This window comes from Anomaloglossus baeobatrachus, chromosome 1 (genome assembly GCF_048569485.1).
Source record: "Anomaloglossus baeobatrachus isolate aAnoBae1 chromosome 1, aAnoBae1.hap1, whole genome shotgun sequence".
Taxonomy (NCBI): Eukaryota; Metazoa; Chordata; class Amphibia; order Anura; family Aromobatidae; genus Anomaloglossus; species Anomaloglossus baeobatrachus.
In genome coordinates, this window is record NC_134353.1 from 597,873,647 (window position 1) to 597,889,752 (window position 16,106).

A 16,106-nucleotide genomic window follows, 5' to 3' on the forward strand; every position below is an offset into this window, starting at 1 on the left:
CTCACTTGTTTATTTTCACCAGATAAACCAATATAACTGCACAAAATTTAGAAATAAACATTTCTGACATGCAAAAACAAAACCCAAAAAAATTAGTGACGAATATAGCCACCTTTCTTTATGATGACACTCAACAGCCTACCATCCATAGATTCTGTCAGTTGCTTGATCTGTTTACAATCAACATTGCGTGCAGCAGCCACCACAGCCTCCCAGACACTGTTCCGAGAGGTGTACGGTTTTACCTCCCTGTAAATCTTACATTTTATGAGGGACCACAGGCTCTCTATGGGGTTCAGATCAGGTGAACAAGGGGGCCATGTCATTATTATTTCATCTTTTAGATCTTTACTGGCCAGCCACGCTGTGAAGTATTTGGATGCATTTGATGGAGCATTGTCCTGCATGAAAATCATGTTTTTCTTGAACGATAGACTTCTTCCTGTACCACTGCTTGAAGAAGTTGTCTTCCAGAAACTGGCAGTAGGTCTGGGAGTTGAGCTTCACTCCATCCTCAACCTGAAAAGGTCCCGCAAGTTCATCTTTGATGATACCAGCCCATACCAGTACCCCACCTCCACCTTGCTGGCATCTGAGTCGAAGTGGAGCTCTCTGCCCTTTACTGATCCAGGCTCTGGCCCATCCATCTGGCCCATCAAGAGTCACTCTCATTTCATCAGTCCATAAAACCTTTGAAAAATCAGTCTTAAGTTATTTCTTGGCCCAGTCTTGACGTTTTATCTTATGTTTCTTGTTCAGAGGTGGTGGTTTTTCAGCCTTCCTTACCTTGGCCATGTCTCTGAGAATGGCACACCTTGTCCTTTTTGATACTCCAGTAACGTTGCAGCTCTGAAATATGGCCAAACTGGTGGCAAATGGCTTCTTGGCAGTTTCACACTTGATTTTCCTCAATTCATGGGCAGTTATTTTGCACCTTTTTTGCCCAACACGCTTCTTGCGACCCTATTGGCTATTTGCCATGAAACGCTTGATTGTTCGGTGATCACGATTCAAAAGTTTGGCAATTTCAAGACTGTTGCATCCCTCTGCAAGACATCTCACAATTTTGGACTTTTCAGAGCCCGTCAAATCTCTTCTGATCCTTTGCCAAAGGAAAGGAAGTTGCCTAATAATTAAGCACACCTTATATAGGGTGTTGATGTAATTACACAACACACACCCCTCATTACAGAGATGCACATCACCTGATTTACTTAATTGGTAGTTGGCTCTCAAGCCTATACAGCTTGGAGTAGGACAACATGTATAAAAAGTATCATGTGATCAAAATACTCATTTGCCTAATAATTCTGCACACAGTGTATTAATACTCCTACTGCGATAAGATCTTCGAGATGGGAATAACCCTTTACTTCACAAACATGATGGGAGCACAGCCTAATATATTGAACGAAATTTTGTAATTGCATGTTTCCTTATTCTGTAGGCAATTAAACAAATGTATGTTCTTGTTCTTGGACTTGATGTGCTGGGGAATCCTTTCGGCTTATTTCGTGATTTTTCTGAAGGGGTAGAAGCTTTCTTCTATGAACCTTACCAGGTAATGCAGTGTCCTTTTTTAGTTATCAGGTTATGTAAAAGTCTTTATAAACTTATTTAATATGATGTATGGAATTAATGAGATTTCTAAAGTAGTAAAATCAGAGTTTTAGTTAGGATTTTCTGAATTTCAATTGTATGGATAAAGCATGTTTGTTTATCAGTCACTTCTGAAGAATTGATTGTAACTACTCTAAAGCTAGATGTAACAATCTAGTCTTAGGGGTACTTCTCACATAGCGAGATCGCTAGCGAGATCGCTGCTGAGTCACGGTTTTTGTGACGTACCACTGACCTCATCAGCGATCTCGCTGTGTGTGACACTAAGCAGCGACCTGGCCCCTGCTCTGAAATCACTGATCGTTACACACAGTGCTGGTTCATTTTTTGGTCGTTGCTCTCCCGCTGTGAAGCACACATCGCTGTGTTTGACAGTCTGAGAGCAACAATCTGAATGTGCAGGGAGCTTGCTTCTGCGGACGCTGGTAACCAAGGTACACATCGGGTAACCAAGCAAAGGCTTTGCTTGGTTACTCGATATTTACCTTGGTTACCAGCGTCCGCAGCTGCTAGAAGCCGGCTGCCTGCTCCCTGCACACGTAGCCAAGGTACATATCGGGTAACTAAGCGAAGCGCTTTGCTTGGTTACCCGATATTTACCTTGGTTACCAGCGTACGCCGCTCTCAGGCTGCCAGTGCTGGCTCCCTGCACACGTAGCCAGAGTGCACATTGGGTAACTATGCTTTGCTTAGTAACCCGATGTGTACCCTGGCTACGAGTGCAGGGAGCCAGCGCTAAGCGCTGTGCGCTGGTAACCAAGGGTAAATATCGGGTAACCAAGCAAAGTATTTTGCTTAGTTACACGATATTTACCTTGGGTACCAAGCGCAGTATCGTTTCCACAAGTCACTGGTGGCTGGTCACTGGTCGCTTGTGAGATCTGCCTGATTGACAGCTCACCAGCGACCATGTAGTGAGACACCAGCGATCCTGACCAGGTCATATCGTGGTCGGAATCGCTGGTACGTCGTTTAGTGAGACGGTACCCTTAATCAGATAAAAGGGGGGGGGGGGGAAAGTCTGTCTCTTATGTAAAAGCATTCTATTTTAATTTTTTCATGTAACTTTAAGGGCATCACAAATTAATGTAAACTACTGATGCGTCTCAGATGATATATGACCTTACTCATTCAAGGAGCCGATAACTGGCACATGTAGTCATCTGTTTTAGAGGCTTTTTGTATACATGCCATACAATCTATTCTGTTTTATTTTTGCAGGGTGCCATTCAAGGACCTGAAGAGTTTGTTGAGGGAATGGCATTAGGAGTAAAGGCTCTTGTTGGGGGAGCAGTTGGTAAGTAAAGTCAATACTTCAAATTTCAGTGAGTGCGAGTAATGACATATCTATACATTAGTTCTAGTTTACAATTATAGAGTCTACAGAAATTGTTCTTCTTGATAATATTTCAAATGTAAAGTATGGAATTTTCATTTTAGATGATTTTAGTTCTAAATTTAAATGGTTATTTTGTGATGAGGGTAATAATGTGAACTAAAGCTGTTATACATTTAGTCACCAGTAATTTTGTGATGCAGTGATAGGCAAAAGTGTTGCCATCTTTGATATTGTTCCGGAAAATGGAGTATTTTTCCTAGAAACTTATTACAATCGCACGTGTTTTGTTATACACATGTTTATATCCTTTGTGTGTATTGGACAAATACAAAAATACAGAGACAAAAAGGCAATTTGGACATAACTTTCACACAGTCAAGGTAACTAGTGCCAGAAGCAGCAAAACGATCCCAAAAAATCTTTAAACCTCCACCATATTTGACTATATGTACTGTGTCCTTTCCTTTATAGGCCTCATTCCGTTTTCGGTAAACGATATAGTGATGTGCATTGCCAACAATTTCTAGCTTGATGCCATCTGTCCACACGGCACTTTTACATCAAGATTTTGGCTTACTCACATACATTTTGGCAAACTGCAGTCTAGCTTTTTTATGTCTCTGTGTTAGTAGTGGGGTCCTTCTGGGTCTCTTAAATGTCGATGGATAGTTTGCACTGGCACTGATGCACCCTAAGCCTGTAGGACAGCTTGTATTTGTTTAGAATGTTGATATTTTTCAACAATTTTGGTTCTTAAGATAGTTCTCTTCTCTTTCTGTTCTCTATACTTAGTGTGGGATACACAGACACACAGTGCAAAGTCAACTTCTCCCCTTTTTATCTGGTTTCAGGTGGGATTTTCATATTGCCCACACTTGTTACTTGCCACACGTGAGTTTAAACTATCATCACTTGCTTGAAACCAAGTCAATTGCCGACAATTTTGCATAGGTACTAACAACATTGCCCAGCCCATTTTTGGGGTTCTGTATGAAATTATGTTCAAATTGCCTTTTTTTCCTCTCTCTATTTTGTTGTTTTGTTCCAATACACACAAAGAAAACAAACATGTGGATAACAAACCATTTGCAATTGTAATAATTTTTGGTGGAAATACTTATTTTCTCTGAGGCCTCATTGGGGGACACAGGACCATGGGACACAGGACCATGGGTGTTATGCTGCCTATCCATAGGAGGACACTAAGTAGATGCAAAAGCATAGCTCCTCCTCTGCAGTATACACCCCCTGGCCAGGCCAGGCAACCTCAGTTTTAGCTTAGTGTCTGTAGGAGGCACATCTTTCAAGGTTTTGTTATTTTTTGAGGGCGACGGTTTCCTTTTGGGACCGATCCCCCAATACCATCAACGGGCGGCAACGCGGAGTGCTGCCTCCACGTACCCCCTCCTGCGACGCTGGATCCTGGGCTGCCTTTTACTGGACGACTGGTCCCACAGACACCGATTTTCCAGAGCCCAGGGCAGAGGCACAATTCCTCAGCCCCTCTTTGCAGGCTGTGTGGCCGGACACAGGGAGAAAAACTGTCACAGCAAGTTGACTCTGCTATTTCCACTGCCTGGACTGAAGCAGTGTTAAGGTGAGATCCCCCCTGACTGGTTTCCCAGACAAAGGGAGAAAACACGGGGAAGGCTCCCAGGACTACTGAATTCACAGTATTTTATTATGAGAAAGTCCCTTGCTGATTGCAAGGAGGAGAGCCCCAGGGATCCTGAACACACAGTGTTAATTTTTCTCTAGCTTGCTGGCTGGAGGAGGGGGGAAGTCCCTTGCTGTTTGCAGAAAATCAAAGGACCCAGAGCTCAGGAACTCACACTGTTTGTTTGCTTTGTTTATTTGCTCTAGCTGCATGCTCTGATTGCAGTAAAGCCGGCAGAGATAATCCACGGTGACAAGCTGTGTGCTGACTGGATGGAGGGGGAGAAAAACTGTCACAGAAGCTCCCTTCCCGCCATTTTTTGCTACAGACAGCAGGGGGGCACACAGACTTCTTCTTGGCGCTCTTTTAGCGCTAAGCCCCGCCCCCCGCGGGCCGCGATAAGCTCCCCCCACCCCCCGAAAAGCATGCAAAGATCTCCACAGAACTTACTCCTTCCTGAGGACGCAGGGACATCGGCTGATTCTGGTGAGGTATTTGCTTCACTTGTAGCTCTGCTGACCATTGTTCCCCCTCCTGGCATACTCCTATTAGGAATATGCAGAATTCTAAGGGCACAAAGAGCGCTGAGGCTCACATAGTCTATTACTCAGCCTGCACTGCCTGCCACGCTGAGCTACCACCCTCTTCTCTCTGTGAGTCCTGTGCCCCTATAGCCCCCCAAGACCCCCCCGCCACTACCGCCGCAACAGTCAGCCCAGAGCCTAGGGCTCCCAGCCCACCGGAATGGGCACAGTTTCTGTCCCAATCCATGGAAAAACTGTCAAAGAACCTGGTTCTGGCTATGCAATGGCGTCCTCCACACCCTTCTGGGCCCCTGGATGGAACACGGCCTGAGGATACCCCTATGGAGGATCCTTCTGAGGTAATCCGGGCACATGCTTCACCGGTTGCAGGAATCAGGAAAAGAGCACACGGCCGGGTGTCTCCAGCACTCCCTCATAGCCCCCAGGGCGCTCCCTCGGGAGCACACAGGGCAGGCTCTCCCACACGCTCCACAGCTTCTTAAGAACTGGAGGAGGGAGAATGCTGTTTCTACCAGGAGGATTCCTTGGTTTCATCACCCCCAGATGATCAAACTGCAATAGACTCCTTTACAGTAGCAATCAACCAAACTCTGCATGTGGAGGATCCCCCATCCACTACCACTGACCATGCGTCATGGCAGCCTAGACCGAAACAGTCCAGGACTAGGGAGACTCGTCCACGACGTTTTCCCCCCTCATGACTCCTTCGGCCCCCCGGAAGACACACTCATTGTAGTAAGTCGACTGCGGCTCTTTCAACACATCTGGGTTGACGCCTCAGACGACAAATGGATGCGAGACCTTGTGTCTTCCGGTTACCACATAGAATTTCGGATCCGACCCCCGAGTCGGTTCTTTCTCTCAAACCCCCCAAAGACTCGAAAACGACGCAAAGCTTTTTTCTCAGCAATCCACTCGCTCCAAACAGCAGTAGTGATAATACCTGTCCCGGACGACTAGAAGTTCAGGGGTTTTTATTCCAACCTCTTTGTGGTCCCCAAAAAGGATGGGTCAGTTCGACCCATCCGGGACCTCAAACACCTGAACAAACATGTGCACGTACGGAGATTCAGAATGGAGTTCCTAAGGTCCATTATTGCATCCATGGTCGAAGGGGAATTCCTCGCTTCCATAGACATCAAGGACGCGTACCTGCACATACCCATCGCCCCAGATCACCAAAAGATCCTCCGCTTCGCAGTTCAGGACTCCCACTTTCAATTCGTAGATCACCTTCCTGGGCATGTCCCTGGACACCCTTCGGGGCTTGATCTATCTCCCCCTGGACAAGGCGATCGCTCTTCAACGACCGGTACGCTGACTTCTACGTCCTCCGTCTCGCTCCATTCGATTCGGCATGAAGGTGCTCGGCAGGATGGGGGCGGCTATGGAAGCAGTACTCTTTGCTCAACTGCACCTCCGCCCACTGCAGCTAGCCCTTCTAGCGGCCTGGGACAAGAGCCCCTTCTCCCTGGACAGACATCTTCACCTGACGCCTTCAGTCAGGTACGCACTCCGCTGGTGGCTTCGGTCCTCATCCCTATCGAAGGGGAGATCTTTTCTCCCAGTGAACTGGCTGGTCCTGACCACGGACGCCAGCCTCCTGGGCTGGGGAGCAGTGTACCGGCACCACACTGCTCAAGGACGTTGGACGCCCCAGGAGTCTTTCCTTCCCATCAACATCCTGGAACTCCGCGCGATCTTCCTCGCGCTCAGAGCGTTCTAGCCTCTGCTAGCGGGTCGTCAGATTCGAGTCCAATCGGACAATGCGACAGCTGTAGCCTATATCAATCGGCAGGGGGGCACCCGCAGCAAAGCGGCTTATCTCGAGGCCCACAAGATCCTCAGCTGGGCCGAATCAACGGGGTCAGTGATATCAGCGGTACACATACCGGGGGTAGAGAACTGGGCAGCAGACTTTCTCAGTCGCCAAGGCCTGGCCGCCGGAGAATGGTCTCTCCACCCAGAAGTGTTTCTACACATCTGCACTCGCTGGGGCACACCAGACGTGGATCTAATGGCCTCAAGGTTGAACGCAAAGGTACCCGCGTTCATAGCCAGGTCACGCGACCCGCAGTCCATCAGCGCGGATGCTCTAGTCTGCTCCTGGTACCATTTCCGCCTGCCTTGCTGCCGCGGGTAATCAGGAAGATCAAGGCAGAGGGAGTCCCGGTGATACTGATAGCACCGGACTGGCCCAGGCGCGCCTAGTACGCCGAATTAGTACAAATGCTCGCAGATATACTGTGGCGCCTTCCAGACATCCCAGACTTGCTGACCCAAGGGCCCATTTCCCATCAGAACTCCAGAGCCCTGAAGCTGACGGCATGGCCATTGAGACCTGGGTATTAACAAGAGCGGGATTCTCCCCCGAGGTTATTTCCACCATGATCAGCGCCCGAAAGTCTGCTTCATCCCGCATTAACCACCGTACGTGGAAAATCTTCCTTTCATGGTGCAGAGAAACTAACGTCCAGCCTATTCCTCTGGCCATTCCTAGAATTCTCGACTTTCTACAGTCTGGCTTGCAAGCAGGGTTGTCTCTCAGTTCCCTTAAAGGGCAGGTCTCAGCGCTCTCAATCTTCTACCAATGCCGCCTGGCTCAAAAACCGCAAGTCAAGACCTTCCTCCAGGGCGTTTCCCATCTAGTTCCTCCGTACAAACGGCCGCTGGACCCATGGGACCTCAATCTCGTTCTGGACGGTCTCCAGAGGTCTCCCTTTGAACCTCTCAAGGAATCCTCCCTTGCTGTTCTGTCCTGGAAGGTAACATTCCTGGTGGCAATTACGTCCATCAGACGGGTTTCGGAGCTGGCAGCACTCTCTTGCCTCGAGCCTTTTCTGATCTTTCACCAGGACAGGTGGTTCTGCGCCCCCTTTCCGGATTTTCTTCCAAAGGTTCCTACCCTGTTTAATTTGAAAGAGGACATTGTTCTGCCTTCCTTTTGTCCACACCCAGTTCATAGGGTGGAAAGGTCTCTGCATTCGTTAGACCTCGTCAGAGCTCTCAGATATTACATATCCAGGACAGCCCCCTTTAGGAAAACGGACTCTTTGTTTGTCATTCCTGAGGGGCCTAAGAAGGGACAGGCAGCTTCAAAGGCGACTCTAGCTCGCTGGATTCGCTCTGCGATCCAGGAAGTCTACCGCTTGCAACTCAAGCCCATTCCTAGTGGGCTGCGGGCTCATTCCACGGGAGTAGTTGGCACTTCGTGGGCCATTCGGCATCAGGCTTCAGTGGAACAGGTGTGTAAGGCTGCGACCTGGTCTAGCCTACATACGTTTTCAAAGCATTACAGAGTCCATACCCAGGTTTCAGCTGAGGCAAATCTGGGTAGGAAAATTCTGCAAACGGCAGTAGAGCACCTCTCTCAGTAGGTGCTCCAGGCTGTCTGGGACTGGTTCCTAGTCCTTGGGTTGCGTTGTCTTGTTTTTATTTTTCCGACCCATGGACTACTTTAGGACGTCCCATGGTCCTGTGTCCCCCAATGAGGCGTCAGAGAAAAACGGATTTTTGTGTACTCACCGTAAAATCGTTTTCTCTTAGCCATCATTGGGGGACACAGTACCCACGCTGTTGCCCTGTTGGGCCTTGGTTCTCTCAGTACCTTATTTGGCTATGACTCCTTTTTTCTCATGTTCCTCTGTTGAGAAGTTTTTACTGGGTTTTTTTTTCTCCTACTGCTTGTGTACTAAAACTGAGGTTGCCTGGCCCGGCCAGGGGGTATATACTGCAGAAGAGCAGCTATGCTTTTGCATCTACTTAGTGTCCTCCTATGGATAGGCAGCATAACACCCATGGTCCTGTGTCCCATGGTCCTGTGTTCCCCAATGATGGCTAAGAGAAAACGATTTTACGGTGAGTACACAAAAATCCGTTTTTTCTGCAATAATTTCAACACTTTTGGCCATTACTGTATCTGTCTAGAATATTTCTTTACTCTGTGTCCTGACTAGGTGTGATTATAGTATATGGTAGCTTATAAGAGAAGTGATGGTCTTCTGTAGTAAGGCTGATTTCTATACCTCAGCATTGTCTGGCCAATTCTTCTAACTTGGAGCTGGGCAGAACTGATGACTGCTTGTGCACTGGTCCTGTGTCCATAGCTGGATAAAGGCTATTGCACACAACAATTTTGGATCCAAGTCTAGAAACAATCTGGTGTGACAACTAACGGACTGGGCCACATATAAATCTCTATGATAAATTCAGGAAACGCCAGATGGTGGAAAAAATGAAACAAGGCCTTAATTAACATCTGTTGGTGGACTATTTGTGTTAAGCCTACATTCTACTCTGAAGCGTTGGTACAGATTTTTTATCATGGTTTTCCAGGAGTGCACAAACACAGCAGTTCTTTTTCACCAGACCAAAGCCATAAAAGCAAACACAATTGATGCAATTAAGCTACAACGAGTGAACACAGCCTAAAGGTCCAGTCACACTAAGCAACTTACCAGCGATCCCAACAACGATAGGGATCGCTGGTAAGTTGCTAGGAGGTTGCTGGTGAGATGTCACACTGAGACGCTCCAGCGATCCCACCAGCAACCTGACCTGGCAGGGATCGCTGGAGCGTCGCTACACAAGTTGCTGGTGAGCTCACCAGCAACCAGTGACCAGCCCCCAGCACCGCGTGGAAGATGCTGCGCTTGGTAACTAAGGTAAATATCGGGTAACCAACCCGATATTTACCTTGGTTACCAGCGCACGGAGCTACACGTGCAGGGAGCAGCGCACACTGAGCGCTGGCTCCCTGCTCTCCTAGTTACAGCACACATCGGGTTAATTACCCGATGTGTGCTGCAGCTACACGTGCAGAGAGCAGGGAGCAGCGCACAATGCTTAGCGCTGGCTCCTTGCTCTCCTAGTTACAGCACACATCGGGTTAATTACCCGATGTGTGCTGCAGCTACATATGCACAGAGCAGGGAGCAGCGCACAATGCTTAGCGCTGGCTCCTTGCTCTCATAGCTACAGCACACATCGGGTTAATTAACCCGATGTGTCCTGCAGCTACATGTGCACAGAGCAGGAGCCGGCACTGACAGGGAGAGCGGCGGAGGCTGGTAACAAAGGTAAATATCGGGTATCCAAGGACAGGGCTTCTTGGTTACCCGATGTTTACTGTGGTTACCAGCCTCCGCAGAAGCCGGCTCCTGCTGCCTGCACATTTAGTTGTTGCTGTCTCGCTGTCACACACAGCGATGTGTGCTTCACAGCGGGAGAGCAACAACTAAAAAATGGCCCAGGACATTCAGCAACAACCAACGACCTCACAGCAGGGGCCAGGTTGTTGCTGGATGTCACACACAGCAACATCGCTAGCAACGTCACAAAAGTTGTTCGTTAGCAGCGATGTTGCTAGCGATGTTGCTTAGTGTGACGGGGCCTTAACTATAGTAGTGAAACAGTGTGAAATATGAAAGGCCTACTGACATGTTCCTGGAGACATATGTTCAAGTAATAAGGCATCGCCACCAGTGCCAAGAAATCATTGTATACCCTATGCACGACTTCTGCCATTTTCTTTTACTGACCTCAAACAAGGGCCATAACGTATACTTTTTTTCTTGGCAATCTTACTTTACAATTTACCTGACCTTTGAGCTGTTGCAAACTGTAGCAATCTTTTTGTATCTTTCCCTATTTCTATGTGCTAAATGTAATCCTGGTTAATTTTTTCTAGGTGGTTTAGCTGGAGCAGCCTCTAGGATCACAAGTGCTATGGCTAAAGGTGTAGCAGCCATTACCATGGACGAAGAATATCAACAGAAGCGTAGAGAAGCCATGAACAAGCAACCAAGCGGCATCAGGGAAGGTCTTACACGTGGAGGAAAAGGCCTTGTATCTGTAAGGGATATCAGTAAATCTATAGTGTTACCTAGAATTTCTATTCAATACCTTTTTGGTCTTTTTTTTTTTTTTTTTGTACTTAACGTGTTTTGAAAGATTTTTCTAGTTGTTCACCATGTGTTTGTGGGTATGTGCACTTTTGTCTGTTGTAACTAAACAAAATGATGACTTAACTAAGTGAAATGTTGGTCATCTGCCAACATCTTCCTGGAAGAAATTAATTTACGGTATATGCAGCATTGCTATTACAGATGTATTTTTAATTATGTGTTAGAAATACTTGTTATGTTAATTATTTCAAAGGGATAAAGGGGTTATCCAGGCAAAAATAATTCCCCAGGGATTTGGAGCTGTAGAAAACAATAAAGTAAGTGATCGCTACCGACACCCACCTGGATCCTGCGTGGCATCCCACCATCAGAAAAACATCTTATGACACATTGATAGTGTCACTTGACTGCTGCAGCTAATCACAGGCCACAGCAGACTTCCTGTTGGTGAAACCGTTTTTTCCTTCTCTTCCTATGTCAGAGAAGACCATGGAGTGGCCTGTGCAGAATCCAGGTTGGTGTCAGTAGGTGAGTATCAATTACCGTATTTTTATGATTACAAGATGCACTGTTACTCCCAAAAATTTGGGAGGAAAGTGAGGGGTGCATCTTAAAATCCAAATGTAGCTTACCGGGGGTGATGGAGAGGGGTAGTAGGAGTCAGGAGCAATGCTGTGCACCGCTGCCGCTCCCCTTTGGTAAGACACCAACGGATTATAAGATGGACCCTTTTTTTTTTTTTTATTCACCCTTTTTTTTACCTAAGTTTGGGGTTTGTCTTAAAATCTGGTGCGTCTTATAAACAGAAAAATATGGTACTTTATTCTTTTTACAGCGCCAAACCCCCAGCAAACTTTTCTCTTTGCCTAGACAACCCCTTTAAGTGTTTTGATCTTAGTATACCTACCATTCCTCGAGGTAGCAAGTGTTGCATTGGTGTAAGAAGCCTATGAAATGGTCACCAGTCCTTGGTTTTCTCTGCCCAGTCAGTTTTTAGAACAGTTTCTCTTATGGCACTTATGACCAGTATGTGTCAGCATTTTATGATTGTGAGTCACTCTTTATTCTTTATCCTCAGGGCTTTGTCAGTGGAATTACAGGGATTGTTACAAAACCAATTAAAGGTACACTGACTCAATCTGTTTCAATAACAATGATTTGCAATTCTGATTGTCAAGGTTTCTATAACATTTCACACAATTTGTTTGTTAGGTGCTCAGAAAGAAGGCGCAGCTGGATTTTTTAAAGGAATTGGGAAAGGATTAGTGGGTGCTGTAACCAGGCCAACAGGAGGCATCATAGACATGGCCAGCAGCACGTTCCAGGGCATCAAGAGGTAATGCATTATGTACAGTCTTTTATGTATACAGCTTCATTTCAGAGCTATTAATCACATTTTCAAGAAGTGATGTTGTCATCACTGTATTTACAGCAGTATATGTATAAATCCCTGTTAACAATTTATTTCCTTGTTATTTAAAGGGGACAATGTATATTGTTTGGCGATTTTAGGATCTGTATGGTGACATAATTCTTCGGGCATAATTTCCTACATCCATTCTGTCATCTGTTCTGGCCTGGCGTTTCAATGATTTCTTGAGATAGTATTGTTAGATGGCCTATACATTTCACATTTATAGTCACCCTACCTGGTGGTCTTCTTTTGCCTTCTCTGCTAAGATTGCCATTCTGTCCCTTCTTCTTTCAAGGTGCCCTCAGCAGTGGCATGGATAATTCCTTTGGTAAATCTGATCCATGCCTTCCCTGGCTTTCTTTTGCTGTTGGACAGGAAAGGCAAGGATCCGTGGTTTAGACTCACCACTGCACTCCCTATGTAATTAGAGAGGTCATCTTGGAAGCAGGAAACGCAGAATGCCAATCTGTGCTGAGGAGGCAGATGGAGGAAAACAGGACACCAGTTAAGGTGGTTAAAAATGAGAAAGGTTGAGTCACTTTTCAGTCCAAGGGTGGAGGGTTACTTTAGGGTCTGCTGCATTTATTTAGCACAGTGTTTCTCAAACTTTGAACTGGGCCATCACCAGGTGCCCCCTAGTGTTTGGAGAGGCACAGCTATGGGGAGACTATTTTCAACAGAACTTATTACAGTGGAACCTCGCTTAACGAGTAACCCACTTAACGAGAATTTCGCTTAACAAGCAAAGCTTTCTGTACATTTGTAACTCGGTTTACAAGAAATTTTTGCTGTACAAGCAAAATACTCACCGTACACACTTCCGGTTCCGTACATCCACCGAGCTCTAACCCACTCTTGCAGTCCACACAAACACACACAAGCACGTACAAACACACACAAATACACACACACACATACAGTATTATGCTCACCTTACCTTCCGTTCCATCACCGGCCTCATGGTTCTTGTAGAACTACAAGACCCAGGAGGCCGGCGATGGAACAGAAGGTAAGGTGAGCATAATATGTGTACCTTCCGTTTCATCGCCGGCCTCCTGGATCCTGTAGTTCGCTTCTCCAGGATGTGTATCCGCAACCAACGCGACGAGGCAGGAACTTCGGCTGTCACCGCTACTCAACGGCAACGCACTGGCCAATCAGAGGCTAGCGGGTCCTGCTTTTGACGTCAGCGCTCTGGCAGCGGAAGTTCCGCCCTCGTCGCGATGGTAACCCGATACATAGCCCATACCGGAGAACAGCAAGTTCCAGGAGACCGGCGATGGAGCGGAAGGTAAAATGAGCATAGTATGTGTGTGTGCGTGTGTGTTTGTGCGTGTGTGGAATGGCACAATAGGGGAGCAGCATGGGATATTTAACAAGTTGTGGAACAAATTGTCTGCACTGCAATGATTTCCTTTGGGAAATCTTGCTTGGCCGAACGAGTAACTTGGTTAACAAGCACACTCCCAGAACGGATTGTTCTCGTTAACCAAGGTTCCACTGTATATTGTACACAGGTCTATACCGGCCAACAGCAATCACTAGTATTATTGATTCTTGTCACACCATAAGACCTCATAGATCCAAGCCTACTATCACTTGTTTATCATATACTGACCTATTTATTATCCTTAGTCAGTGCATTTAAAAAAAAAAAAAATTAAATGTCAAAGTGAAGTACTCATGCTGTGATTGCATCTTCTTTCCAGAGCTACTGACACTTCTGATGAGGTGGAGAGCCTGCGTCCTCCTCGATTTCTTCATGAAGACGGTGTCATACGACCATATAGGATGAGGGAAGGCACTGGAAGCCAAATGCTACAGGTGATGGCAATTCAGTTGTAGAGAGAATCCATAATCCTTCAGAGAAGATGCAGAGAGATATTACATGCTCTATGTCACAAAGGTTTCTGTATTGAACTTTCTTTTTAGTATGTTACATAAAAACCTTGTAGTGCTCGTGCCTCAACTGACTGTCCAAAACTTTCATGCAGTATTTGCTATGAAGGCGCTCAGGGAATTTATAGCTGTCAGAACCCTTTATCAGGCCAACACTTTGGAAGCACTAGGCTAGAATAAACTAAGGATCTGTTCTGCCTCTATTCTGTTTATGTCCCAACAGTATTTGTATTCCTTACTGTAACACTTTTGTAAGCTTTCTATGCAAAAAGAATTTGTATTATTTTAGTTAGAGTGTATTTAATGTGGACAAAGCAAGCCAAAAACTTTTATAAAACATTTGTAGGAAAAAGTAAGCAAAGCAACATATTTTTTTTATCGGTCAAACGCTTCGCTTTTTTTTTACAATCGCATTCAGCTGTTTATGACACATGATTTATTGAAGATAAATTTTTATGACACATGATTTATTGAAGATAAATTTAGTGGCAGCAAATGGTCCTAGAAAAGTAGAGAAAAACATATATATTTTATTACTGGACTTATTATTGTTACACAAAGGCAAAGTAAGCAAATCAAATTCAAGGAGCTCTCTGAAAACTCATTTTTTTAATTTTTACACTATGTACTGATGTTTATGTTTAGCAGTAATCAAAATATCAGCGTTTTGCTGCACCCTGTTGGTATCTTTTGAAGACTAAATATTATCCTATTTTTTTGGTAATAACTATTCCCTAAAATGAAAGATTATCTGTAGTCTTTTTTTTTTTGCTACCCAACTTTATCTCCAATATTAATTTTTGTAAGATAATGTGCCGAAACAAAATATTTGCAATATGAAATTATTTGTTTCTTATTTGTATTCTGAAGTTTTATTGAAAGAACAGCTCATTACAACTGTTTCCACTTTGTGATACCATATTTGTTTAATACTTCTTTATTTTCAGGAGAAGCTTTTTTTCCTAAGTGTTTTCAACTTGATTGTTATGCAAACCAAAAAAGTTTAAAAAAGTCCGTTATTTTGATACCTTATGACTCCAACAACAACTTAGAAACAGGAGGACCTTGAGTCAATTTCAAAAATATATTCATTTTTATTAGAATTTGTGCATACAAAAAGTCAAGATATTACGCCTATTATTATAGTAATGAAATCCCAATCAAAAAAGGCTAACCCATTTGATGCACTAAAGGGGTAGGAAGCTTACTTGCTCCATCCTCTATACCACTTTTTTCTCTTTTTTTTATCTCTATTATTTTTATTTGTTGAGCACAAGGCCTTGATTACCTATATTATTATATTAAGGCCTTGTGCTCAACAAATAAAAATAGAGAAAAAAGTGGTATAGAGGATGCAGCAAGTAAGCTTACAACCCCTTTAGTGGATCAATTGGGTTAATCTTTTTTTATTTCAAGGTTCTCCTGTTTCTAAGTTGATTGTTATGCAGCTTCACAAAAAGTGAAAAACTTTTTTTTTTTTTTTTTTATAACGTTTAGGTTGAGTATTCGAAGTTATTTAATTTCTTAAAGTGAACCTGTGACATCAGATATTGGTATTATCCTGTAGATATAGGGTTAATCTGGAGGTTAATAGCGGTAGAAAGGTGGCTGGTTGCTGTACTGAAAGTCTGACAAACGGGAGAAAATGAACTTTATTTCTCACAGGAGCCGCTGACTTTCAGTCATAGAAGTATGGTGGCATGGCTTCAGTCACCGTTTAGTGCAC

General features: G+C 45.0%; 1 protein-coding gene across 1 annotated transcript in view; it reads left to right on the forward strand.

The window, feature by feature from the left end:
• Positions 1-16,106, forward strand: part of VPS13A (vacuolar protein sorting 13 homolog A) — a 368,017-nt gene that overhangs the window by 302,644 nt on the left and 49,267 nt on the right. The window contains exons 63-68 of the mRNA XM_075318171.1: positions 1,448-1,561; positions 2,842-2,917; positions 10,851-11,014; positions 12,146-12,191; positions 12,280-12,403; positions 14,191-14,305. Of these exons, the coding sequence (XP_075174286.1) occupies positions 1,448-1,561; positions 2,842-2,917; positions 10,851-11,014; positions 12,146-12,191; positions 12,280-12,403; positions 14,191-14,305 (639 nt within the window). The remainder of the gene's footprint in view (positions 1-1,447; positions 1,562-2,841; positions 2,918-10,850; positions 11,015-12,145; positions 12,192-12,279; positions 12,404-14,190; positions 14,306-16,106) is intronic.